This window comes from Notolepis coatsorum (assembly GCF_963971535.1).
Source record: "Notolepis coatsorum genome assembly, chromosome: 17".
Classification (NCBI taxonomy): Eukaryota; Metazoa; Chordata; class Actinopteri; order Aulopiformes; family Paralepididae; genus Notolepis; species Notolepis coatsorum.
This window is the reverse complement of record NC_140181.1, coordinates 99,451,843-99,477,838: the sequence shown is the minus strand read 5'-3', so window position 1 is coordinate 99,477,838 and position 25,996 is coordinate 99,451,843. Positions and strand designations below refer to the sequence as shown.

Here is a 25,996-nt window from a genome sequence, read left to right as displayed (position 1 = left end):
TCATTGAACGCGTTCAGGTACATCACTGGTCACCTAGTAGATGGGATGCAGTTATTAGAGGGAACTACAGTGAGTTAACGGGTATCAGTCACTAAAGAACAGGTGGTGCCTACTGTGAAAACTCCTAGGTTGGTAAATCCTAGGCCCCACTAACTGCATTCATATACCTTACGCCTTGTAGCGTGGCAACTACAGTTGGGGCCCGGCTGGACATAGCTCCTCCGTGCTCCTGCTACCCAGTGTTTGTAGAACCTCACCCTCACTAAGCAGGGATAATCCACCCTGTTACACTTAGAAAATATGTTGAAATTAAAGATGAGTATTACTGAACCTTATGTAATGTTAAACTTAAAGAGAAGACAGAGGTTTCTGTGTGCCCAGTTGAGGTCTGGCACCCTGCCATTGGCTGTGGAAGTGGGTAGATTCCAACGTAAACCTGAGGAGGAGCAGTTATATATCGTATTTGCTTATCGCGTCCCGCTCTGAGCCTTATGAGATACCCCTTATCTCCTATGATACCTACTGTATCCCCAACGAACAACTACATGCACCCACACCTGTATGGGGCCCCGCCCCTATGGAGGCGTAGCCCATATAACCATGACTCTGGTCACCAAACACCCTTCCTCTATTTTCGTTCCAGCGTACTGGCTGCGTGCACCATACGTAACTAGCAGGATGAAAAAGATCAGAGTCATAATGTTGAAAGCTTACCGGAGGTTGCTGGCCCCTGGCATCTTCGACGCATGTTTTCGGCGACACGACGGGCCTATGTTGATGTTCCTCGTCTGATGACAGCAGATCGAGGTTCAGCTGTACAAGATTGGCTGTCGGGCCAGCTTGTACCCAGGTAGGCCCTGTGTCTTCAGGCATGGGTATTAGTGTTAGTAATGCTGGTTTGTTTTGTTACACAACCATGTTGTGTGTTGGCGCCGGGGGCAGGATGGTTTGGTGAACGTTCACTGCAGGGAACAATTTCCAAGCTGTCTTGGGCGTGCTACTAAACATATAATACTATGCTACATGCTATCGCTAATGCTGCATGCTATCACTACTGCTAACTGCTACGCTGTTCTAATGTCTCCGCCGTGAGATGTTGTCACTTCTCCCTCCTCTTGCCCGGTTCATCAATGAAGGTCAGTCGGTAGCTGTTGTGGTTTTTTTTGCTGAGTCCTATTTACCTTTTTTCGGGTAAATGGGTTGACAACAGGGTAGGCCGTGGCTAGGTAGCCTAGCCAGGTATGTTACCTTGTGTTCCGGCGGGGTCTATGGAACGGTGTCCCCATCTGGGGAGATGCGTGAGCTCGGCGGTGTAGCAGTAGAGCTATATTACTGCAGGGTGGGACTTAACGGCGGGTTATGGCTCAGCTGGCTAGTTCCTATCCACATTGGCGTCGGGTAGTGGGGCTATGGGTCCAGCCGACATGGTAAACATGTTGCGTGTCTGTGCGCAGGCGGTTGTTGATCTGGGTCCCACATCGCCTCACGCTAGGCTGTAGTAGTATAGGGGCAGGGCCGCCTGGGAGAAATGTGAGGCCCTGTGCAAATTTAAACGCGAGGCCCCCCACCCCCTGAGGCGGCCCTGTGTAGTGGGCTATTGTTTCGTTCTGTCACTCTGCTATGAGAAGGTCTGTCTTGCTACAGTTTTCTCTCCTCTCAACCATTCATACTGATGGTCAATCGGTATACTGGGGGAGTAGTGCGGGGGGGCTTTGTTTACCTTTTTTGGTAAATGGGCTAAGCTAGGGCTGGTGTGCTGTTGTGAATATTTTGAATGAAGGCCGGACTAGTTCGCTCTGGTCCGCCTCCCCTTAACGTTGTGTGTATGGGTTTGCTCATTCTACAGTATTTTGTGGTTTAGTTCTTTTATTCATTTAACCCTTTCATGGTGCACACCACAGTGGAGGTTGCTGTTTGCAACCACCACTGGTGCTCCGTGTTAACATCAGTCCTTTGTTTTTGACATATTGAAACAGTGCCCCGCCCGGCCGACGCCATGGGTGGGTCGGCCTGGCGAGTGGCTGGTGGGCTGTTAAAGCTTGTACCGCCACGGTATGGAATTGGCAACGATTAGAACTGTGTTCGAATTGCTGTTTTTTTCTATAAAAAAAATGGTGTCTGGTGGCGGGGCCTTAAGGGCCAGCCGACGTCGACACATCGCGCGAGGTTGTTGACGTTATTAGCTTTGACCCAGCCGCAAGCTATAACCGCTCAGGGTTCCCCTCTCCGCAGGGGATTTTGGTCTTCTGCTGGAGCGCGGGCGGTATTGTCCTAGGCCCTACACCGCCTCACACCGCGCAGCCAGAAGAAGAGAGAGCACGGCCTCGTCAGCGGCGATGACGAGGCCCTCGACAGGCGGCCATGTTTTCCCCCGCCGGAGGTATCCTGGGCGTTGATTCGACAGGTGTCCACAAGGCCGACAGCCTTGGCGGCCGAGGGATCGGCCATGTAGGATGGGTTCGGCTTGAACAAACAAGCCGTCACAGTCCTGCCGCGAGCAGCCCGCTCTCAGATCACTCCCTTCCCCAACACCAGCGGAAAAAGTGGGCTCTGATTGTTTCCTTTGGCTGCGGGCCGCGTGCCTTCGTTGATGCGCGGGCGGCCCCCCTTTCGCTTCTCATGGGGACAGGGGCTGACACCCAGTTGATGGCTGAGCCTGGGTCTGTCCGTGAGAATGTTGTGCTGTCAAGCGGCTCCCACACCTTGAGCTGTGTTGGTTGAGCCTGGTGTTACGTCTGTCAACTTAAGTGTTGTCAGCAGGGGGGCTCGAAACCTTTTGAGGCACACAGTGCGGGCTTCACCGGCCTCGCCTTCGCCAGACCAGGTATCATGTTGGTGCCTCCCACTCCTGAAATATTGGCAAGTGGTCGCAGGCACACGTGATTTGGGGTGGTAGTAATATCACTGCAGGGCTACGGTGTGTAGGAACCCATGGGGGCCTTACACCTTGCATGTCCGGCTGCAGAACAACTCCTCAGCATGTTCTGGAGGGGTGTTCAGTGGGGGGGCTTTTTTCATCAAAAGCCCCCCGTATCAGACCGGCCCTTTCTGTCGGGGTTCCCCCTTGGGTGCGATTGCCTCGTGGGTGGTGTCAGGGTCAGATTTTCCGACACGGAACGCGCTGCTCGCACGGTTCCAGGGTTGGCTACGCACAGCGGGGGGACCGGGCCAACTATCTACAGTTCCTGGCGGACCTGCGCCACGTGACGGCGGGTGCGTTGGGAGTGTCGTCACATATGACTACGGCAGTACCATATGTCGAGGTGGATGGAGAGAACGCTGAGGCGGGGACTTGTGTTTACACAACCCCACCCGTTTTCAGGTTTGGTACAGACCCTATTGTCAGGGTCTCCAGCAGTGACAGCTCTGGTCAACGAGATCCAATCTCTGTGGACGAAGCAAGCCATCGTCATGGCGTTCTCCTCCCGGTGTTCTCTGCCTGAGAAGTCGGGAGGGAGGGGTGTAAGACCCAGGCTGGACCTGTCCCATGGGAAGGTTCAGCATTTTTTGGATCGTCTCCTACCTGTTGAACACTGTCAGGTGGGGGTCTGGTTCTCCTCCATAGACCTGTAGGATGCGTATGCGCATCTCCGATCTTCCATCCTAGGGCTTACCTACGCTTCCTTTGCAGGGTTAGCGTATGAGTACCAGAGGCTGCCGTTCGGTTTTCTCTGGCTCCCCGCATCTTCACCAAGTGCGTGGAGGCCGCACTGGGGCCTCTGCGTCGTCAGGGGTTACGGAGTGTTCTGCCCTGATGACGTTCTGGTCCTTCGCGGTCAAGGTGGATCGTCAGGTCTCGTACCAGGCAGGTCTCTACCAGCCTGGGGTTGCTGTAGACTGGATGTAGAGTACTCCTCTTCCCAGTCAACGGTTGGAGGGCTATGGGCATCCATCTCAGAGCGTGTTGTCAACACGCTCGGGAGGTTCCATCCTAGGACGGTTACGGCGCTGTCTCACGTCGCGTTTTCACCGACGCCTCCCTCGCTGGTGACGCGTCGGGCCAACGCAGTAGGGGGCAGCTGGCAAACCATGCTGCCCGGTCTGCGCTACGTTCAATGTGTTGGTGTTGAAAGCGGTCCTTCTGGTCCACAAATGGTGTTGATCAGGACGGACGATACGACGTCAGTGTCGTGTATCGACAGACAGGGAGGAGTACGCTCCCCCTGTCTGCACCAGGCGGCGGGCGGCTGGCTATGGGCGTCCTCCATCTGCGCGGCCTGAGGGCTCCCCACATCCCCGGCAGGGAGAATGTGGGTGCAGGTGTACTGTCGCGGGGCGGTCCTCATCCTGACGGGTGAGGATTACGTCTGGACATGGCCAGGCAGGTCTGGGACCGATGCCGTGCCGCTAGGGGTTCTTCCCCATACATCTGTTAGGTCAGTTGTTGGGACAGGTACGTTGAGGGGCGCAGGTTCTTGATCCTGATGGTGTTACCATCTGGAATGCGCATGCTCCCTCCACTGTCGCGCTTACACGGGCAGATGACGTATGTTCCAAGTGTGGTGTAAGGCGGGGGGCCGGGACTCAGTCTCCTGCCCCCTGGATGCTGTCCTTAGTTACCTCCAGTCTCTCCTTGATAGACTGTCGGCTTCGACGGTGAGGGTATATGCAGCAGCTATATCCTCCTATCATGAAGGGTTTGAGGGGATGTCTTGTTCAGCCACCCTCTTGTGAAGCGTTTCCTGCTTGACGCTCGACGCGTTAAGCCGGTGCAACGCTCCTTGGCTCCGACTTGGGATCTTCAATTGGTCCTCGGTCGGTTGTCCTTGGCCCCATTTGAGCCGCTCAAGCAGGCGCCGTTGGGAAGCTGTCCTTCAAGACCGTGTTCGTACTGGCTGTCACTTCCGCTAAACGCGTAGGTGAGCTCTGTGCTCTCTCGGTACGTCCAGAGTTCCTTCCGCTCCCGGGATATTGTGGTTCAGGCGTTTCGTCCTCCTCCTCACACTAGTGAGTTAGATGTCACCTGTCATGTCCAGTCCGTGCTTTGGGGATTTACCTCAGCCGTACTCAGGACTTCAGGGTTACCGACCAGCTTTTTGCCTGTTACGGTGGGGCTCATGCTGGTAAGGCACTGTTGAAGCAGCGCCTGTCCCATTGGTTGTGCGAGGGCATTACCCTCTGCTACACGTTGGCTGGGCAGGATCCCCCTGGGGGCGTCAGGGCGCACTCCACTCGTGGGGTGGCTGCTTCTGCCGCTCTCCTGGGTGGGGCCTCGGTGGAGGACATCTGTGCTGCAGCTTCATGGTCCTCCCCGGGTCCCTTTGTAAGGTTTTACCTCATGGACATGACCGGGGGTTCTGTCTCCCAGGCGGTTCTGGGGTCTGTGGCCTTTCCTGCTTCCCGTCCTTGGTTGGGTAGCAGGAGTGTATGGGTATGGGCCACAGTGTGTTGAGTCACACGTGGTTCCGCCTGTACGGTGTGTTCAAGGGGTTCTGGTTCCCTCTTGTTCGCATTCAGGTGGAGTTGACTGCGCCCCCCCTTCATTAGGAAGGATGGGGTGACAGGGCTCCCCGCACCCCTTGATGTGGGCTTACGGGTCCTCAGGGGGTACATCTGTCGGGTCTCGCGTCCGCTCTTCCCCATATCTCATAAGGCTCAGAGCGGGACGCGATAAGCAAATACGATATATAACGATAGGTTATGTAGATAACCTAGTTATATTAGTATTGGCTGAGCGTCCCGCTCTGCGCGGCCCTGAGTTCCCTCTTGAGGGATCTTTTCCTGGAACGGGATTTGGCGAGGAAGGGTGTTTGGTGACCAGAGTCATGGTTATATGGGCTACGCCTCCATAGGGGCGGGGCCCCATACAGGTGTGGGTGCATGTAGTTGTTCGTTGGGGATACAGTAGGTATCATAGGAGATAAGGGGTATCTCATAAGGCTCAGAGCGGGACGCTCAGCCAATACTAATATAACTAGGTTATCTACATAACCTATCGTTGTGTGTTCTATGTGATCTGGGAGTGGTGGAAGATGAATATCATTTAGTTTTTTATTGCCCCTTGTACACAGATTTGAGGAGGGCTTTATTTGAGAACATTTTATTTGTAAATCCGGATTTGTTTTGGCAGTCTGAGAGTTGTATGTTGAGGTGTCTTTTTGTGGAGGAGATCTTCAGTTTTGCAGGATTTTTGGAAAAAGCATGGCACTTGAGACAAAACACACTATATCCTATCTAATTGTATAGGAATTCCTCTTGTTTCTTTGTTTACATACATTGTTTACAGCTTGTTATATGACGTTTTATTTTGTTTTCTTTTTTTTGTGGCCATCTTGGTCTATATAACTTATTGTCAATGTCAAGTATACTATTATATACTTATTGTTTATGTGTCTTGTAAGCCCATATGGGCTGGGCATACACCTGTATGTAATACACGAAAATTAAAAACATCAAATCAAATCAAATCAAAACCAGCTTGGTTTACATTAGTGATTTATACCATCAAAGATATACCCTTTCCCTCTTTTACTTGTTTAGCATTTTATATTTAAGTACTGACAGGAAGTGACAGCTAAACATGGGTTTTACATTAACGTTTGAAGCTATAAAAGGTTTGTTTACATGGGAGTTTACATTTTAAACATTGGAGTGAAACAGGCCTGTATTTTGAGTTGTTATCGGTAAAAGATCGGTTGAAGATTCAGTACAATGATGTTTTAATTCAGTCATAAATTGCTTATTGTGGATTATTAATGCCATGCGTGTCATTTCTTGAGATTTAGAAGTATCATTTGTTTTGATATAACAGTTTTAGGCAGTTAAACTCACTCTGGCTAATTTCTCCAAAGTTGCCTACTGCAGCTTTAATATACACCACAGTGATATTAACCTTTTCACTACCACACTACCAAATGGTTAACCCTTTCACTGTGACAATACAGAAGGTTAACCCTTTCACCGTCACACGACAAAGGGTTAACCCTTTCACAACCACACTACAGACTGTTAACCTGACGTTAACATTGACGTTCTAATTCTACAGCACTTACCTGATGTCATCCTCGTTGGCAAAGATGATGACCACCCGAGCGTTAGGGTTCTCACTCAGACGGCGGATCATCTTGTCAAACTCCCCGGTCCTCGGCTCCCGCGGTATCTTTACCGACTGAGAGATACACAGGCCTCCTGCACATACAGACACAAAAGAGGGATGTTTCACCATTAAAATGGCAAATGGTAAATGGCTGCATTCCTATAGCAGCTTTTATCCAAAGCGCTTTACAATTTGTTCCTCACATCTTACCCATTCGTCTCACACATTCACACACCAACGGCGGAGGCCGACCACGCGAGGTGCCGACCTGCTCGTCGGGAGCAGTTAGGAGGGTAAAGTGTCTCGCTCAAGGACACTTCGACACGCTGCCCGGCAGAAGCGTGAATCGAACAGGGAGCCTCCGTCTTACCAGATGACTGCTCTACCTCCCGAGCCACTGTCGCCCCGGCGCTGAACAGCGCTTCAGTAACCAAACCATTTCTCTCCTGAATTCTTTTTTAACCACTTTTTTCAACACTGACTGAGTAGAAGGCCCTTTTTAAAAAGGCACATGTTTTTTTTTTTATTCAGATACAAAATGTGTCTTTCTATTATTACCCTGCCCATACCTGTACCTCCCCTCCCCCATGGTAATATGACACCCACATTTCCCCAAGGCGATCAATGAAAGAACATCTTATTAGTACGCGTGCTGGGGGGGGGGGCCTAAGACTGTTTCATCACCAAAGTCCTATCCCCCAGTCCATGCCCCCTCCCTCTGGACAATCTTTTCCGCCCTCCCTCCCGCCACCTGGCGCGACGACACCTTGTTTCAGACACTTTGTTGTTGTTGCAGCCGACTATCACATATGGCGTCTCAGGCATTCTGTAGATGACATGTGTCAACAAATGTACATGTCTGTGTGAATTTATGTTGTGCCGTTGTTACTGTAAAAAATTTATGATTGTGATATGTTGTTATTAATGAGACGATGAGCTGTATGTGTGTGTCACTGGAATTGCCCCAAGGGGATTAATAAAGGAATATCTTATCTTATCTTATTTTATCTTATCTTAAATCGTGGCCTAAACTGAGCAAAAGTCCTTATGTAGTGAGGAACATCATTTGTTTACTAGGTCAACCACAAGTAACTTCAGGCTGAGTCATGGAAAAAAAAGAAAATCTCTCTTTCTGACTAAACCCACACAAATCCTATTCAATCTTGTGGACTTTTTTATGATGTCTGGATGCAAGATTAAATGTGTGCAGGTGCAATATTTCATCAAAACATGAGGGATGCAAGGTATTAAAAAATCTTTTCATGGACCACAAGGGGCAGATTTGAGACACGGAGACCCATCAATTCAGTTTATGGCGCTGCCAATGAGACTGGGGGTATATTATGTAACGTTTGGGAGTAACACCTATTTTGTAATTGGAAATGTGACGACAGGTTCTCTTTTGTGCACACTCGCTCATTCTTCTTCCTTTAGGGCATATCATTTGATTCTGTTCAACTTATAAACTGTAATAACTTTATAAAACTCTAAATAGTTCCTCGTTTATGATTCTGTCACTTGATAATGAGAAATATCCCTGGTTGCCACATCTGTTTGCTAAAGGCCTGGAATACAGTATAATTTGTTTTGATATACGTGTTTTAGGTCTCTGAGCAGAGCCAACTCTCAGTGTGTTGAGGGGGCGTGTCTTAGTGCACCTTCTCTGACCACAGCCAACCCCCAGTGTGTTGAGGGGGCGTGGCTTAGTGCACCTTCTCTGAGCACAGCTAACTCTCAGTGTGTTGAGGGGGCGTGGCTTAGTGCACCTTCTCTGAGCACAGCCAACTCTCAGTGTGTTGAGGGGGCGTGGCTTAGGTCACCTTCTCTGCACAGTCAACTCTCACGAGAAAACGGGGTTTATTCAATGTATGTGATGTATAGATTGGGGGGACCACAGCTAAAATGGTAGATCGAAATGTGCATGGAAGCAGGAGACGGTGATAGAACGGTGACCAGTGGATTGAATACACTGCCAGCGAGGGTGTTTTGTTTTGCATTCCTTGGAAGAACACAGATAAGAGTGTACTGTAGGCCCAGAGCGAGGGAGAGGGGTGACCTCTTTAATGCAACAGTAGAGAAACGTTTTGAAGTGTGTGTAAAGGTTAAACGCAGTTGTCATGACAACACGTCGCATGACAACCAGAAGGCGGGGCCGTCGTTGCGACGACGAACATCTATGAGTCGAACGGTGTTTCCGGGTGTAAGGCAGACGAGAATCTGACCAAGAGCGAGTAGGACTGAGATCACACAGAGGAGAGACTCTTCCTCCTCCACCACAGAGGGGGGGGGGAAAGGGAGAATGCCACATCATCATTACAGTAGCTTCGGCTAACACGAGGAGGGTTCGGCTAACGAACAGGCCTGAACACTATTGGACTGAACAGCAAAAGGACGATAATCTGAACACACCGAAAGATCATTAGAATAGACTCTTCAAGGATGATACAATTTGATAACATCTGATAACATCTGATTATGAGGTTCTGTTTATAGCAATAAAACAACGCTTCTCCTCATAAGGTATTTCACGGTGTCGAAGTGTCGAATTCTTACGGAGGTGGAGAACTAGGATGGTTTATGGATTGCACTAACGGGGGAGATAAGGATCTTATCTACCAGTATCGGAGACGTCAGGACCATTAAAATGACACAACGCAGAGGAATTGGATGGAGGGCCAAACAGACGAAGACGTGATACTGGCCAGTTTGATCAGAATCTTACAGTTGGTGCCGATGACAGCCGGATTTGCAAGAGATTAAAACAACGGGAACAGTTGGTTGTTGATGACAGCCAGATTTGCAAGAGATAAGAACAACGGATAAAGACTTTTTCAATAATGGGGCGACAGTGGACAACAGTCATCAATGTGTGGGAGAATCATGATCGAAGCAAGGCCGGCCAGCCCTGGGAGAGAGCGTCGAGTTGAGCGGTCATGAGGCGGACCAGCGCTGTAGGAGAAACAGCGCTTAGGAGAAAGATGTGAGTTCACTGTGCACACATGGTTGTTTTGATCTTTTAAGCCAAATAAAAACGAACGAAGATAGTGCATCCGTAAATAAGTAGCGACAGAGAAGCCAGCTGTGATAATATGAGCAGAGAGCCATGGTGTTTTGAAAATCGAGGGTGTTATCAACAGGATAGAATGAAAAACAAACGGGGCAGGCTGCACGGTTTCTGGTGTTGGGAGTGTAAATGCAGGAGGAGAAAGGGGGGGGGGGAATGCTGAACAATGCTGAACCAGACTGAAATCTGTTATGGCGGGATTGTTATGACAAGACTGACGCCTGAGACGGCCCACCTTAAACTGGTCGCTGTGGTCTCAAGACGGCCGGAATTTGTCGTAGCGGGAGGAAAGTCGATCGGGTGTTTACCTTAAACTGTGTATTATGTCCGATAAGCAAGAGTTTAGTCCGGGAGAAGCGTCCCCTGATAATGGATAGGAAAGAGAGGAAAAACAGCTGTGTTTTTAGGCCTTGGAAGGAAGGGCAGCGTTCGTTTGTTGAGAGAGTAGCCATTTGCACCGAGTCAAAATGGCCGCAGAGCCACGAGGGGTTTAGAATCAGGAAGTGACACGTCAACTAAACCACCATAGAGGAGGAGTAGGTCGCCACCTAGTGGTGGAGGGGGGGTAGTGCTGGGGAGTTTTCATTACCCATAGGGGAATATTTAGCACAGAGATGGTGCAGTTATTTGAATGGGTTAATTATGGAATAAAGAGGGAAGTCCAGTGGGGCCTACTCACACCTAATAAATAGGCAGAGTCTTGAAGGGACACGTCACCAGAAAGAACTGGCGCGCGCTGGGGGTCACCCGTGGGACAAACGTAGAGCGCCGAGTGGGTATCGTTTAGCTGCTGGTGTCACGCCGGAAGACAACAAAACAGGGAACAGCCCTGTAGGATTAGATATGGGTGTGGAGCAGGTGGTAGACTAATAGCAAAACAAGGGAAGTCGAATGGACAGACGACTGCCGGTGTTGTGTTTCTGCTTTCAAGGGGGGAATGACACCGACAGCGATGGAGATGACCAGGAGACAGACTGGAGGAGGAGGAAGCCGCAGGGGCCAGGCACCGCCTGGTACACAGATCATCCACGACGAGAGAGAGGAGACGGCGGCGGTGGAGGAGCAGATGTGGAGAGGACAGCCAGAGACACTGAGCAGTAGCAGACCAGGGGAGACATTTTTGCCTAGGGGACCGCGCCCTGGAGGGGGGACCAGCTCAGGAAAGGAGCCGTCACTGAAAGGGGCCCTTGCCCTAGAAGATGGGACCGGCCCAAGATGGGAGGTGTACTGTAAGAGGGAAGGGAGCGCTCTGATTTGGACGTGGGGTGCCTAATAGGGGGGCCGAAGGGTTTAGGTGTGTCGTTTGAAAAGTTGCAATCTGTGTTTTTCTCTGTCTCTCTCTCTCTCTCTCCTCCATGACCGTTGTTTATCCTTTCTGGTTTGGGTGTGATGCGGGTAATGGAAAACAAAAGGAAAACAGCAGACGACGGGGCCCTCATTGTTATGAGTCTATTTTTGGGTATAATTAATTGAAAAACCAAGTAGTCTGTTGATTCTGAAAGTTGATTGAGAATCAAAGGGGGGAATGAGAGAAAACGGGGTTTATTCAATGTATGTGATGTATAGATTGGGGGGACCACAGCTAAAATGGTAGATCGAAATGTGCATGGAAGCAGGAGACGGTGATAGAACGGTGACCAGTGGATTGAATACACTGCCAGCGAGGGTGTTTTGTTTTGCATTCCTTGGAAGAACACAGATAAGAGTGTACTGTAGGCCCAGAGCGAGGGAGAGGGGTGACCTCTTTAATGCAACAGTAGAGAAACGTTTTGAAGTGTGTGTAAAGGTTAAACGCAGTTGTCATGACAACACGTTGCATGACAACCAGAAAGCGGGGCCGTCGTTGCGACGACGAACATCTATGAGTCGAACGGTGTTTCCGGGTGTAAGGCAGACGAGAATCTGACCAAGAGCGAGTAGGACTGAGATCACACAGAGGAGAGACTCTTCCTCCTCCACCACAGAGGGGGGGGGGAAAGGGAGAATGCCACATCATCATTACAGTAGCTTCGGCTAACACGAGGAGGGTTCGGCTAACGAACAGGCCTGAACACTATTGGACTGAACAGCAAAAGGACGATAATCTGAACACACCGAAAGATCATTAGAATAGACTCTTCAAGGACGATACAATTTGATAACATCTGATAACATCTGATTATGAGGTTCTGTTTATAGCAATAAAACAACGCTTCTCCTCATAAGGTATTTCACGGTGTCGAAGTGTCGAATTCTTACGGAGGTGGAGAACTAGGATGGTTTATGGATTGCACTAACGGGGGAGATAAGGATCTTATCTACCAGTATCGGAGACGTCAGGACCATTAAAATGACACAACGCAGAGGAATTGGATGGAGGGCCAAACAGACGAAGACGTGATACTGGCCAGTTTGATCAGAATCTTACAGTGTGTTGATGGGGCGTGGTCTTCTGTTCTGTTGCATATCATTTGATTTAGTTCAACTTATAAACTGTAATAAATAACTTTACAAAACAGTTCCACATTTCTGATTCCGTCGCTTGATAATGAAGAGAGAAATGTCACTGGTCAACTAGACACTATAGATGAATAATATAATTTGGGGGCGACAGTGGCTTAGGAGGTAGAGCAGACATCTGGCAATCAGAAGGTTCCCAGTTCCATTCCGGTTTCTCTCGGCAGCGTGTCGAAGTGTCCTTGAGCAAGACACTTAACCCCTAACTGCTCCCGATGAGCAGGTTGGCACCTTGCATGTGGTGCCAACCGCCGCTGTCGGTGTGTGAATGTCTGAGTGAATGAATGTGAGTTGTAAAGCGCTTTTGTTCAACTTATAAACTGTAATAGCTTTATAAAACTCTAAACAGTTCCACATTTCTCATTCCATCACTTGATAACGGCACGAGGGAAATGTCGACACGTCTGGAATAAGAATCACAGTGAAATCCATGTCATGTTTAATTTCCCAGTTATTGAATCAATGACATGTTACTTAATCCTAGTGCCTGGAGAAAATCGATCAGTCCGTTTCTTATCTTCCTGGCCACCGGCAGGCACCACACAATACACTTCAGACTTCCCCACTATGGCCATGAGAAACTGCTATTGAACCACAGGTCTAAGAGCAAGATTCAAGAGTTTATTCATCACATACATACCAGGGCATACAGTGAAATGGGGTTGGCCATGCCCGCTACGATTGTGCAATAAAACAATAGTAGTACTAATAATAAGATAACTAGAATAGACATGATAAATAGACATGTTAATAAATCACTTAAAGGCACTGGATCCTATGTACACTCCTATACAATGTGCAGTTTTACTTCTATGTCCCTATGCTATACTTGCTGTTACTAACTATACATAGCAAGGGGGGGGGGGGGGGGTCCGTCTGTTGACTGTCAAAAAGCCTAAACTTTCTAATTCCCACTGCGACATTTCATAATAATAATAATAATAAATAATAATAATAATAATAATAATAATAATAATAATAATAATAATAATAATAATAATAATAATAATAATAATAATAATAATAATAATAATAATAATAATAATAATAATAATAATAATAATAATAATAATAATAATAATAATAATAATAATAATAATAATAATAATAATAATAATAATAATAATAATAATAATAATAATAATAATAATAATAATAATAATAATAATAATAATAATAATAATAATAATAATAATAATAATAATAATAATAATAATAATAATAATAATAATAATAATAATAATAATAATAATAATAATAAGTATAATACATATACATATAATAATATTTCTCAGAAGTCACCCTGCCCAAAATTCCACTGAGCGTATGTGCGCATGCTAATGAAGACCCCTTCCGTGACCTGATAGGACGTTCGTACAATGAGCAATCATCAATGCAGGGATAATACCCCAGGCGGTTCAGCGCACGGCTGCACAGACTTCCCATAACCGCGGATCATAGAACAAAAAAGCCCGGCCCGCGGCTCAGACCTTTAATAGGTTGCGAAGAGTGAAAATAGGAATGAAAGAAGAGAGAATATCATTAGAGGAACAATAATGTTAGGCTGACCGTGTACGCAAAGAGTCACTTCCGGTTAAGTGACCCAAGGACCTTATTGTATCCTGGTATAGTTATTTCTCTGTCACTTGCGATTTTACTAATCCACTGGGGTTTGTTTTCCAGATAAGTTGCGTGCGTGTGTGACAACTTGCACTTGACAGTTCCTGGCCTACTGTATGTGGGGCATCAGCCAGTGAGCTAGGTAGAGCGGTTGTCTGGTAATCCGGAGGTTTCTGGTTTGATTCCCGCTCCTCCTCCCGGGCACCTTGCGCCGTCGGTGAGTGAATGGGTTCGAATGTGAAGAACTAAAATTGTAAAGCTTTGGATAATCTATATAAATGCACTATTTACCATTAAGTGTAACAGGTACTTCATGTTTGGCATCTCTCCTCGAACCACGGACCCTCCGATCACCAGCGCCATGTGACCACGTATGTTAACCCTTTCACTACCACACTAGCATTATGATTAACCCTTTCACTGCGACAATACACTGCCACACAACAAATGGTTAACCCTTTCACTAGCACACTACAGCGGGTTAACCCTTTCACTACCACGCTACATAAGGTTAACCCTTTCACTACCACACTATACCGTCTGTAGTGTGGTAGTGAAAGGTTAACCTTCTGTAGTGTGGTAGTGAAAGGGTTAAACGCCATGGTCTTATCCATTCCTCCACATGAACATCCTCCAATTTAGGTGGTGAAGTGGTGGGTATTTAGCTTAAGAGTGAGTTTTACACCAAGGGGCTGCATGCCATTGCAAGGTTTCAACCTCGCCACATAAGCTGTCACTGGGCTGGTTAATGGGTTAGTGGCTTCTTTGCCGGGGGAATAGACCTATTCCTTAATCATGCATGATGTGACAACTTCCACTTGACAGTTCCTGGCCTACTGTATGTGACACGTGGTCACTAGGTACTAACAGACACGTCATGCTTGGTGGCAGCTGTACTCTGTCCGACCGCCTCGAACCGTGAACTCTCCGCTCACCAGCGCCATGTGACCACATGTTATCCATTCCACCACCTGAAAATGATCTTATTTAGGTGGTGAAGTCGGGGGTATTTAGCTTAGGAGTGAGTTCCCACTAAGGGACGACCATCGCAACGTTTTTTCGTTTTATGTTTCACAGTATTTATAGCCATTTGGAGACATCGTGTTATTTTTCTAAAGGGCTTTTAACCCTTTTACTACCACTACAGAAGGTTAACCTTTCACTACCACACTACAGATGGCTGGTAGTGAAGAGGGTTAACCTTCTTGTATTGTCACAGTGAAAGGGTTAACCCGGCCTTTGGTAGTGTGGTAGTGAAAAGGGTTAGTATACAATTCAGTCTCACCTTTTAGCATACGAAATTGAAATGTACACAGTTCTACCATCGCCTGGGTTATTATTGCGGAGTATTTTCGACCCCAGCTGGAGAGCTGATAGGGGTTGTTGTGTTAGGAGGATTGTGACGGTGTGTCACTAGGTACTAAAGCAGACACTTCACGCTCGGCATCTGACCTGCGACAGCTGTTGAACCGGGAACCGACACTCTCCAGCGGCGTGTGATAAAACACGTATGTTAAACACAGAGCGGTCTTATCTATTCCAACCGCCTGAAAATGATCCAATTTAGGTGGGGAAGTTGGGGGTATTTAGCTTAGGAGGGAGTTTTACACCAAGGGGGCTGCCATTGCAAGGTTTCGACCTCGCCACACTTGCATTCACTGGGCTGATTAGTGGAATAGTGGTTTCTTTACCGGGGGAATATATTTATTCCTTTCTACGTGGTCGTGGCCTACATGTCCACTCGTAAAGGGCTGTTTCCCTCTGCAGTCAGGCAAGACAATAATAGGTTTTCCCGTGAATTCACATCACTACTAGTTTGGAACTCTAGACCCTATATATTTAACGTGCTCAAATGATTGGCTTCCACTGGCGGTCTCCCGTATACACACCCAACTTGGAAAATCAGCATTTCATTATAGTGTCCCTACTACTACATTGAACTCTTTTCAGCTCTCGCTGAAGATAAAACGACCTATAATGCAGGGGAAGTTTAGAGGCTTACTTGGCAGCCTGCCTGCAACAGTCTGTAACTGTTTTCAACTTAGTTACTTTGCACTTTATAAGTGATATGGTGTTCTTCCTTTTAATGCACTATATATTTACTATGTAAACAATTAATTTGATTGTATCACCATTCACATATTGTTAAACAATGTGCATTGAAATGTCTATAAATGTTGCCAAAAAGGTGTCCTCAATTGTCCTGAATAAAAAAAGGTTTGAATTTAATTTAATTCCATTTTTTCCCCATTGATTGAAGCCACACTTCAGGCACTCACGTCACACACTGTTGAAAGGCATGTGAGGGTTTCAAGCATTGTGATGATCCCACAAGAGCCCATTTTACGACCGTTTTACCGAACACTTGAAGCCACATGAATACGTGCTATGTTAGTGTGTCAAAAAGAAAACAATACAATACAATAAAACATACCCTTATATATAGCATAGCACGTCATGAATCACCATGTATAAGTCGATTTTGTGCTATTAATCTTCTTTCTCTGACTTAATCAAAACCGCAAACAGAGGCGAGTTTATACATCCAACCCTCGGCGTCGTTACACTTAAACCACACGGCCGGGGACACAAGGGAAATGTGGGGAGTTTAGCAAACACCCATTTCAGAGGCTCTCTGCGTTCACAGAGAGACCCTATCAATCATTCCGTTTCTATGGTACGTCCTCGCCTCACTGGTGCCCTGGTTCCCCCGCTCCCTTAACATATGGAAGCAGGCCACTCTCCTCCTCCTCGCCTCTCCGTCTTCCCTCCTCGCTTAACTGGGAGGCAGCAGAACGGGGTGAGTAACCCTCTGGAGGAAGTAGCTTGAGGATCCGGGGGGAACGGTTCTCTCACTTCTTCTCAGCGTCTGCCTGGCAGTTAAAACCTACTGGCTCCACTGGTCAGCGGATTTCCTCCATGTTTTAACCCTTTCACTGCCGCACGGCATCATGTTAACCATTTCACTACCACCACGCTACAGAAGGTTAACTGTTTGTAGTGTGATAGTAAAGGGTTAACCTTATGTAGTGTGGTAGTGAAAGGGTTAAAACGCCCTGTTTAGACCTGTTTCTACCAGTGGGGCTTTCCCTAAAAAAGACAATGGTATATAGGGGGCTGTGACAACGCGCCAGCACCGCCATGTGGTTTAAAATAAATTATAATAAAAGATATGTTTATAAATATTCGTTTTGCAGTGAATGCTTGGGGCCAGCTTAGAAACAGAAGCATCATTGTCTAATACGTGATTGCGCTGTCCTCTGTTCCACTGTGTGTGTGTGTGTGTGTGTGTGTGTGTGTGTGTGTGTGTGTGTGTGTGTGTGTGTGTGTGTGTGTGTGTGTGTGTGTGTGTGTGTGTGTGTGTGTGTGTGTGTGTGTGTGTGTGTGTGTGTGTGTGTGTGTGTGTTCGTGTTCAACGTTAAACTATTGTGCAACCGTACACACTGTATTTAATGTTTTAAGTTGCAGGAACGGCAAATGCCGTTATTTATTGCAATTTGTTTTGCCTCCCGGACGGAGAACACAGCTCCCCTCTGGACCACCCCCTAGTTGAGCCACAGCCCCCCTCCGGACCACCCCCTAGTTGAGCCACAGCCCCACTCCGGACCACCCCCTAGTTGAGCCACAGCCCCCCTCCGGACCACCCCCTAGTTGAGCCACAGCCCCCCTCCGGACCACCCCCTAGTTGAGCCACGGTCCCCCTCCGGACCACCCCCTAGTTGAGCCACAGCCCCCCTCCGGACCACCCCCTAGTTGAGCCACAGCCCCCCTCCGGACCACCCCCTAGTTGAGCCACAGCCCCCCTCTGGACCACCCCCTAGTTGAGCCACAGCCCCCCTCTGGACCACCCCCTAGTTGAGCCACAGCCCCCCTCCGGACCACCCCCTAGTTGAGCCACAGCCCCCCTCCGGACCACCCGCTAGTTGTGACTCAACAGCATCTTGTTTGAACATCCTGGGGAAAGCCCTGGACCAGTCAATGCGAGGTACTCATTTTGAAATATGTTGTGAAATCATGCGGTTGACGTTTAGTTTAAAATATGGATTTAACCATCTGGTTGTATTTGTGTGAACTTTAAAGGGGCACTTCACAAAAAAAATAAACAATACTGATTTATTTTGCACATAATCTCACACACAGCCAAACGCTCTAAACCGTTTTGCACACATTCATTTAGTTTGACAGTTATTAACCTCTTAAGCATCGGACAGCGACAAGACGATATATCCGGCGAGCGCCATTTGATAAGCCGGTCTGACGAGTGGCCAACGTGCGGTTGTGAACGGTCCTGAACTGACCAGTCACCAATGATGGCGAAAATTATTGACCACCGTTATAGCCAAGGAGCGTCTGTTTTGACTTGAAAAGCGAAATTAATGGAAGTGGATGGCCATTTTGGATAATCACGCTGAATTTTTACACATTACAAAAACCTTTGTGAAACACTCATTTTCCGTGGGATCTTTATAATCTTTGTACCTGTACTTCATAAGACTTCAGGCTATGGAACCGTTATGTTTTCCATCTCCGTCCTCTCAGCTGTAACTTAAAAACAGTATAGCATTTGTATAGTAGTGTACATATAAGACCCAGTGACTCATCCGTAGCTAACAGTGTATTGCACTATCGCAGGACCTTAGCATGTCTTACCATACTTTTTGTAAACTTCATGTACATATACCTGTTATGTCTTATTACTTGTATTATTGCACAAATGTCTTATTCTCATCCTATTGCATTCTTATTATTGTATTATTTATTGCATTATTGCACAATCATTGCGGGCAAGACCCCCCACATTTCACTGTATGCTTGTATGCCGTGACAAATAAAACTCTTGACTTGACTTGACTTGTAGATACAGTACTGAATTCTGCCATCCGGACACATGCCATTTGCAATATGATTATAGGATATAGAATATCAGGCCTAAAATGGTTATGCGATTAAAATGCAATTAATTCGATTAATTAATTACAAATCCTGTAATTAAATAGATAAAAAAATTGTAATCGCCTGACAGCACTAAAATAAAAGTTTTTTTTGGTGAAGTGCCCCTTTAACCTTTTACAACAACATCCTTTTCCTTCAACCTCACAAAACATGTTGCACTTACAAGAGCTTTCAGTTGTAGGGTGGATAGGAATCAGGTTTGCATTACTTATTTTTAAAGCTCCATACATACTGTACAGTACAGTTATACATGGACACACATACACACTCACATACACATGCACACGCACACAGATAGCCATACTGTATGCACTCATTCTGTATTGTTATGATTTCCTTACACAGCATGGAAAATGTTGGATGCAGCAGAAGTTGTCACAGGATTATTGAGCCATGACAGCCAATCCAAAAGGACATTTTCAACCTCTCTCAAGTGGCTTTTTAATGATCTAATTGCAATCCTGGCCTATTATGTGTATTCCTTGTATGGGAGGTAATGAGTCCCTTCCAGGAATCTGTTTTTCCATAAAATGCGTTGCTAGATTACATTTGACTGCAGGACAGGTTTTAATTAGGGAGATCTGCTTACAGAAAGTCCCCTTCCCCTGGCCAACAGTCTTCTCCTAATCATACCGCCCCACACTAAGAACACCAGACCACCATGTTCTAGCGGCACGCCAGGCTGTAATGAACGGAAGACAAATCATTAAGCAATTCATGGGACCAGTACCGACAAGCACAAACACCAACACAGCTTGACGAGAGGCTCTGCTCAACTTGCTTGTTTGTTTGATTTTAGGTTGACTTTAGGCTGCCAGCTTCACACCTGGCCAGGTACTCCAGAGATGACTAGCCTGTTGGATAATTCTGGCATATGTCTCTTAAAAAAAAATAAAAAGAGGTCTTGTCACTTTATATACTTAGAACTTATATACTACCATTACAGTATTTGCAATATTTGCAACAATGCATAGTGCACTGTATATCCTTCTACCACTACACTGTGAACTGAATATATATATATATATATATATATATATATATATATATACAGGGCCGCCTCAGGGGGTGTGCGAGCAGTGCGGTCGCACAGGGCCTCGCGGGAAGGGGGGCCTCGCAAAAAAAAAATAAAAAAAAAATAAAAAAAAAATATTTTTTATTTATTTTTTTTATTATTTTTTATTATTTTTTTTTATTTTTTTTTATTTTTTTTTATTTTTTTGCGAGGCCCCCCTTCCCGCGAGGCCCTTTTTCATCACAGACCTAAAATCTAGTTTTGCTTATATGCTTATATATTTCACATTAGACACGTTTGTAGAATGTGTCTGACTTCCTGGCTCTGCAGACTGCAGTTTTCCGGTTTCTGCGGATTTGCTGCTCTACAGATTTTAGGATAGTGTTTCGGGCCCGTCCGCCGACCGCCGTAATACCAAATAGAAGAAGAAGACACACGAGGTAGATAATTCAGCGCTATTCAGAGGAGCGAGGCGAGTGGATGTCTTTTCAAAAGAAGGAGAAGAGAACTTGTGAGCAGATAAATCTGTTAGGCAGCAATATGCCGAAAGGTGTCCAGTCTGCCGGAAAGTACTCGAAGAAGAAGAAGAAGAAGAATTACACCGTGGGCCAAGTCTCCTTCCAACTTCTCCATTGGCGCCGGCCGCGCCGCATTCATTGATACTGCGTTATGTGAGTCAACCTATGATTAAATACCCGCCGTGGACCTGTCCTGACCTATCTATCTTTCTCTCTTTCTGGAGCCAAACTGGTCGACAAGCTAATATATAGTACTACTAGTAGCTAACTGTGTGTGCCTGCTGAGAGCACCTGGCTGTATGTAGACAGTAGCCGCATAGCTTGTTAGCTGTTAGCTAACGCAGAAGCAAGCTATGCGGCTACTACATGCAGCCAGGTGCCTGATTGAGCTAACTGTTAGCCAGTTAGCTGTTTAGCGTCAGCTGGGAACGTTCGTTTGATGCTATCAGTTAGCCTTGAGAATAGCAGGCCCTGGCACTCTGACTACGACATCATCTTTGACAGAAGATGTAGTCGGGCCTGCACCATGACAAGGCTCTGGCCATAGCTTTGTCCCGACAGCGAGAGGCCTTTCGTCAACGTGGAGACCTGTGTTCCTCGTGCAGGTAAAATGTCATGACATTACCCCACTCTTCCTTCCTTCCCCTCCCGAATGTTTTGTTAATAACGATGTTTTTTTCCAGGCAAAACATATGCTACTTCACAACATTTGGAGATACGACATGTGCTGTGTGTGAATGGTCGTTTGTGTAGCTTGGGTAGCGTTGGGCCGTTGGCCAAAGCTGTGTGTCACGTGGCCTGGTGTCACAGTACCTGGCTAGCCTATTTAGCTGATGTCGGCCATTGGCTCCTTGCTGCTTTGGTTTCTCTGGTATAGACGCTCTTCTTGTTGGATTGTTGATCTTTGTCCTTTTGAATCTCTCATACATGCTATAGTCTCTCTCTAACACACACACACATGACAAACACACATGTTCTCTCTCTCTCTCTCTCTCTCTTTCTAACACACACAGTCTGCCTATGGCGGCCTTTCTCGATGGCTAGGCTGTGCTCAAGGATCTTCAGTCACAGTGCTCAGGTATTCTGCCACTGTGTACTCTCTGTTTAGGGCCAAATAGCATTTCAATTTCTTTCCAATGTGTCTCTCTCTCTCTCTCTCTCTCTCTCTCTCTGTACACTGTATATTGACTGTAGAACGGGAGCTCTCTCTCGCTCTCTCTTTTGCTATATGTTGACTGTATCATGCCCCGCCTCGGGCAGCGCTATTATTTAAGAATATGTTGACTGTATAAAAAAAAAAAAAAAAAAAAAAAATATATATATATATATATATATTTTTTTTTTTTTTTTTTTACCTTTTGGGGGGGGGGGGGGGGGGCTCGCGTTAAATCTCGCACAGGGCCTCGCATTTCTCCCAGGCGGCCCTGTATATATATATATATATACATACAGTGTAGTGTATATATATATATATATATATGTAGCCGGTGTGATCTTGTCTGCGTTGTGTTTTTTTTAAAGTCGATTCGACCCCTGTTAAGGGATCGCCCTGAGTGGGAGTTGAACCCCGGACGCCGGCGTCGCGGGCGGCATCACAGACCACTAAGCAAGAAGTGAATTCACTGCTTGCTTCCGGGTCTGGATGCCTCTGGGGAGTGAGTTTACTTGCAGTACCGCTTACCATCCACAGCCACGTCACTACTTGTACCCGTGACTGCGGATATACTGCGGTACCTCCGTTACACTCACCCCACTAAACTCACACCACCCAGGGCATCCGGGTCTAACGGCACCACATGTAGCCGGTCTGATCTTGTCTGCGTTGTGTTTAAAGTCGATTCGACCCCTGTTAAGGGATCGCCCTGAGTGGGAGTTGAACCCCGGACGCCGGCGTCGCGGGCGGCATCACAGACCACTAAGCAAGAAGTGAATTCACTGCTTGCTTCCGGGTCTGGATGCCTCTGTGGAGTGAGTTTTACTTGCAGTACCGCTTACCATCCACAGCCACGTCACTACTTGTACCCGTGACTGTGGATATACTGCGGTACCTCCGTTACACTCACCCCACTAAACTCACACCACCCAGGGCATCCGGGTCACGGCACCACGTGTGACCGGTGTAGTTAGGTGTACTCTCTGACGGCGTTGTGTTAAGGACGACAGACATGGATGACTGTTGACGGACTTTATTTCCCTCCTGTTAGGTTACAAAGGCAACACAATGCACCAGCATTAGGAATAGTCATCTGCACTGCAGCACGTGAGCTCACGGAGTTCCAGGTGGGACTCGCTCATAAGAATGACACATTTTAACATACAATTACATTGGAAAAATATACACAATTGAATACAAAACGGACACATGGGAGCTACTGTACACACATACCTGTTAGGTTACAAAGGCAACACAATGCACCAGCATTAGGAATAGTCATCTGCACTGCAGCACGTGAGCTATGGTTGAGAAAAGACGTGACTGCATTAACTCCATGTTAACAGCAGCGCACGTGTGTGCAAACTTCCTACATGCTATTAAAGTGCATTTTACCCAGTCAAACCTCCCACAAAACAACTGCACAGGTACATATTAACAAGAGTAGTTACATTACAAACTTGTTTCAGTTTTAGGAATGTAACATACAATATTTAACAACTTTTAGACCGAAGTCTTTCACTGAACATAATAATTAGTGCTCACCTCACGGAGTTCCAGGTGGGACTGACTCACCGCGAGACAGCAGGCAGGATGTGTGTCCCGGAGGACCAGAAAAGTAAGTGTGTCGATGTCAAAATAAAAGCCTTAACTCCCAAAAGTGCAATAAAACAAAACGAAAGGAATGAAATCAACTCAAATCAATAAAATAAAACATTTAGGAGTATTAGTGGAATGTATTAAAGTGTATTTTGTGATGGGGTGTAATTATCTATACAAGGCAACAAGGCACTTGTTACATTTATATATATATATATATATCGTCTACCACTTTTTTTTTCATCTATTTGTGTGATCTGTGTGATTTTGTGTGAAGGGCAGACTAGCAAAGCCTAATTGTACGGCAAACTCTGTTTAACTGTGCGACAAATCATTTTGAATCTTGATCTTCAATCTTGAATGTGCAATACTATTACTAGGTCACTTGTTTTTCAACTTTTTTTAAGATTTTCTTTTAGCATTAAACACATTCTTAATATTAATTCTAGTTGAAGTCTATATTTTGTGATTCTGTGTGAAGGGTGGACTAGCAAAGTAAGATTTCGATTGTAAGGTGCAACTTTCTGTTTAACTGTGCATAATATGACAAATAAAATATCTTGAATCTTGAATATATACTGTAGCTTCTATGAATAATACAAAATGTATGTGCACGGTTCTAAGCTACAGCAACACTTTCCTCTGCAGTAAGTAACTATTCCACAGCAGTAACGGTAGCAGCAACTTAATAACAGGGTACAGGTATACTGTACATACACACATACTGATGTTCCAGAGGAGAATGCCTCCTCAGATAATGTGCAGATAATAGTGGCCCTTATTTTACACCTACTGGAGCTCAAGAAACCTTGTGAACTCAAAGAGCGTATAGTCTTAACATTCACAGGCCATTAAACGCCGTAAGAGTGTTATCCTATACAACATTTAACTAGTCAGCAATTTGCATGAACAAAGAAAGAGAGTAGGTGCACTGTAGATGACATACGTTTTATTTTATGTTTCTGAAACGTTTTATGTTTCACAGTATTTACAGCCGTTTTGGAGACACAGCGTGTTTCTTCTTTAATACAGTGTGACCTTTTAGCAGGACCGGACCTAGGCAAGATACTGTACACACCTGTCGCCCTCCCCCCAAATACATTTTATGTTAGATTCTTTTTTTGGACATATTACGTTGGATCAATAAACGCGATTAATATTTGGAATGACGATCAGGAATTGGATTAATCTTTTTGCAGTACATCAGATGTGAGGTAAGGACTCTATGTTACCAATCTTTGGGTTAATCCGATGTTTCTTTTGTAACGATCACACATGTGTGTAGTGATATACAGATTTTCAGATTCAATATATTTTGAAGTCTCGATTCAAATATAAATGTTTTGATACTACAGAGCTCTGATTATTTTAGAGCATAATTTTAGAATGTATATCTTTTATCTTTTAATATTCTTATTTTAGATCTTTGACTACGTAAAATGTATTGTGAGCGATCTGTGGTGCTGAATTTCCCTCTGGATTAATATATTATATATACATTTACATTTAGTCATTTAGCTGACGCTTTTATCCAAAGCAACTTACACGTTTTGTACAACAAGTCAGCAGTAAGGGTACAACTCTATCAGCTGAGATATATATATATATATACTAAACAGCTTGAGTTGGCTCAGGAAAATAGAATATATGCGTGTGTGTGTGTGTGTGTGTGTGTGTGTGTGTGTGTGTGTGTGGTTGGCTGCGTGGCCAAGGCACGGAGAAGCGACTTTTCAACCCCCACTTCTGTTCATGCATGAGGACACATATAATACCGATAATCTAGCATTATTTTCAGAACGATTCATAAATCAAGCGACAAATGGCACGATTTCTAAGGAAATGCATTGAAGCGCGGTTTGCAAATATTTTTTTTTATTAGACAGAATCGCTCTGGAACTATCACTATTCACCACGGTATAAAACGGTATCTGTTTTTTGCATGTTGACTGTAAGAAACTCACTGACAATCGACGTGTTTATTAGATCCATAGCTATAATATTTCAAATAGTTTTAGCACTCGCAAGTTTGGCATTCTCCCCATTGCATTACAGCGATGGCGTTCTAACCAGAAGGTAAACAGTGCCCCCTTGGCGTCCATTGAGTTAAAAGTGAGTGTGTGCATGTGGATGTGTGTGCAATGAGTGTAGATGATGGGTTGTTATACATAGAGTCATTGAGCATCCTGATGGCCTGGGGATAGAAACTCCTTCTGAGTCTCTCTGTATTGGCCATGAGACTCCGGTAGCGCTTGCCTACCGGATTACCAGACGACTGCTCTACCTCCCGAGCCACTACATACCACACTACATAAAGTTAACCGTTTCATTACCACACTACATACGGTTAACCGTTTCATTACTACACTACAAACGGTGTGGTAGTGAACTTCTGTACTGTGGTTGTGAAATGGTTAACCATTTGTCGTGTGGCAGTGAAAAGGTTAACCTTATGTAGTGTGGTAGTGAAAGGGTTAACCTATTGTAGTGTGGTTTGGAAATGGTTAACCCTTTGTCGTGTGACAGTGAAAGGGTTAACCTTCTG

The 25,996-nt window shown here is 45.9% G+C and overlaps 1 protein-coding gene across 1 annotated transcript in view; it reads right to left on the bottom strand.

The window, feature by feature from the left end:
• LOC311243918 (metabotropic glutamate receptor 4-like) overlaps window positions 1-25,996 on the bottom strand; it is a gene marked incomplete at both ends in the record, with an annotated part of 366,879 nt that overhangs the window by 223,819 nt on the left and 117,064 nt on the right. Inside the window, one exon of the mRNA XM_084333304.1 lies at window positions 6,993-7,128. Within this exon, the coding sequence (XP_084189430.1) occupies window positions 6,993-7,128 (136 nt within the window). The remainder of the gene's footprint in view (window positions 1-6,992; window positions 7,129-25,996) is intronic.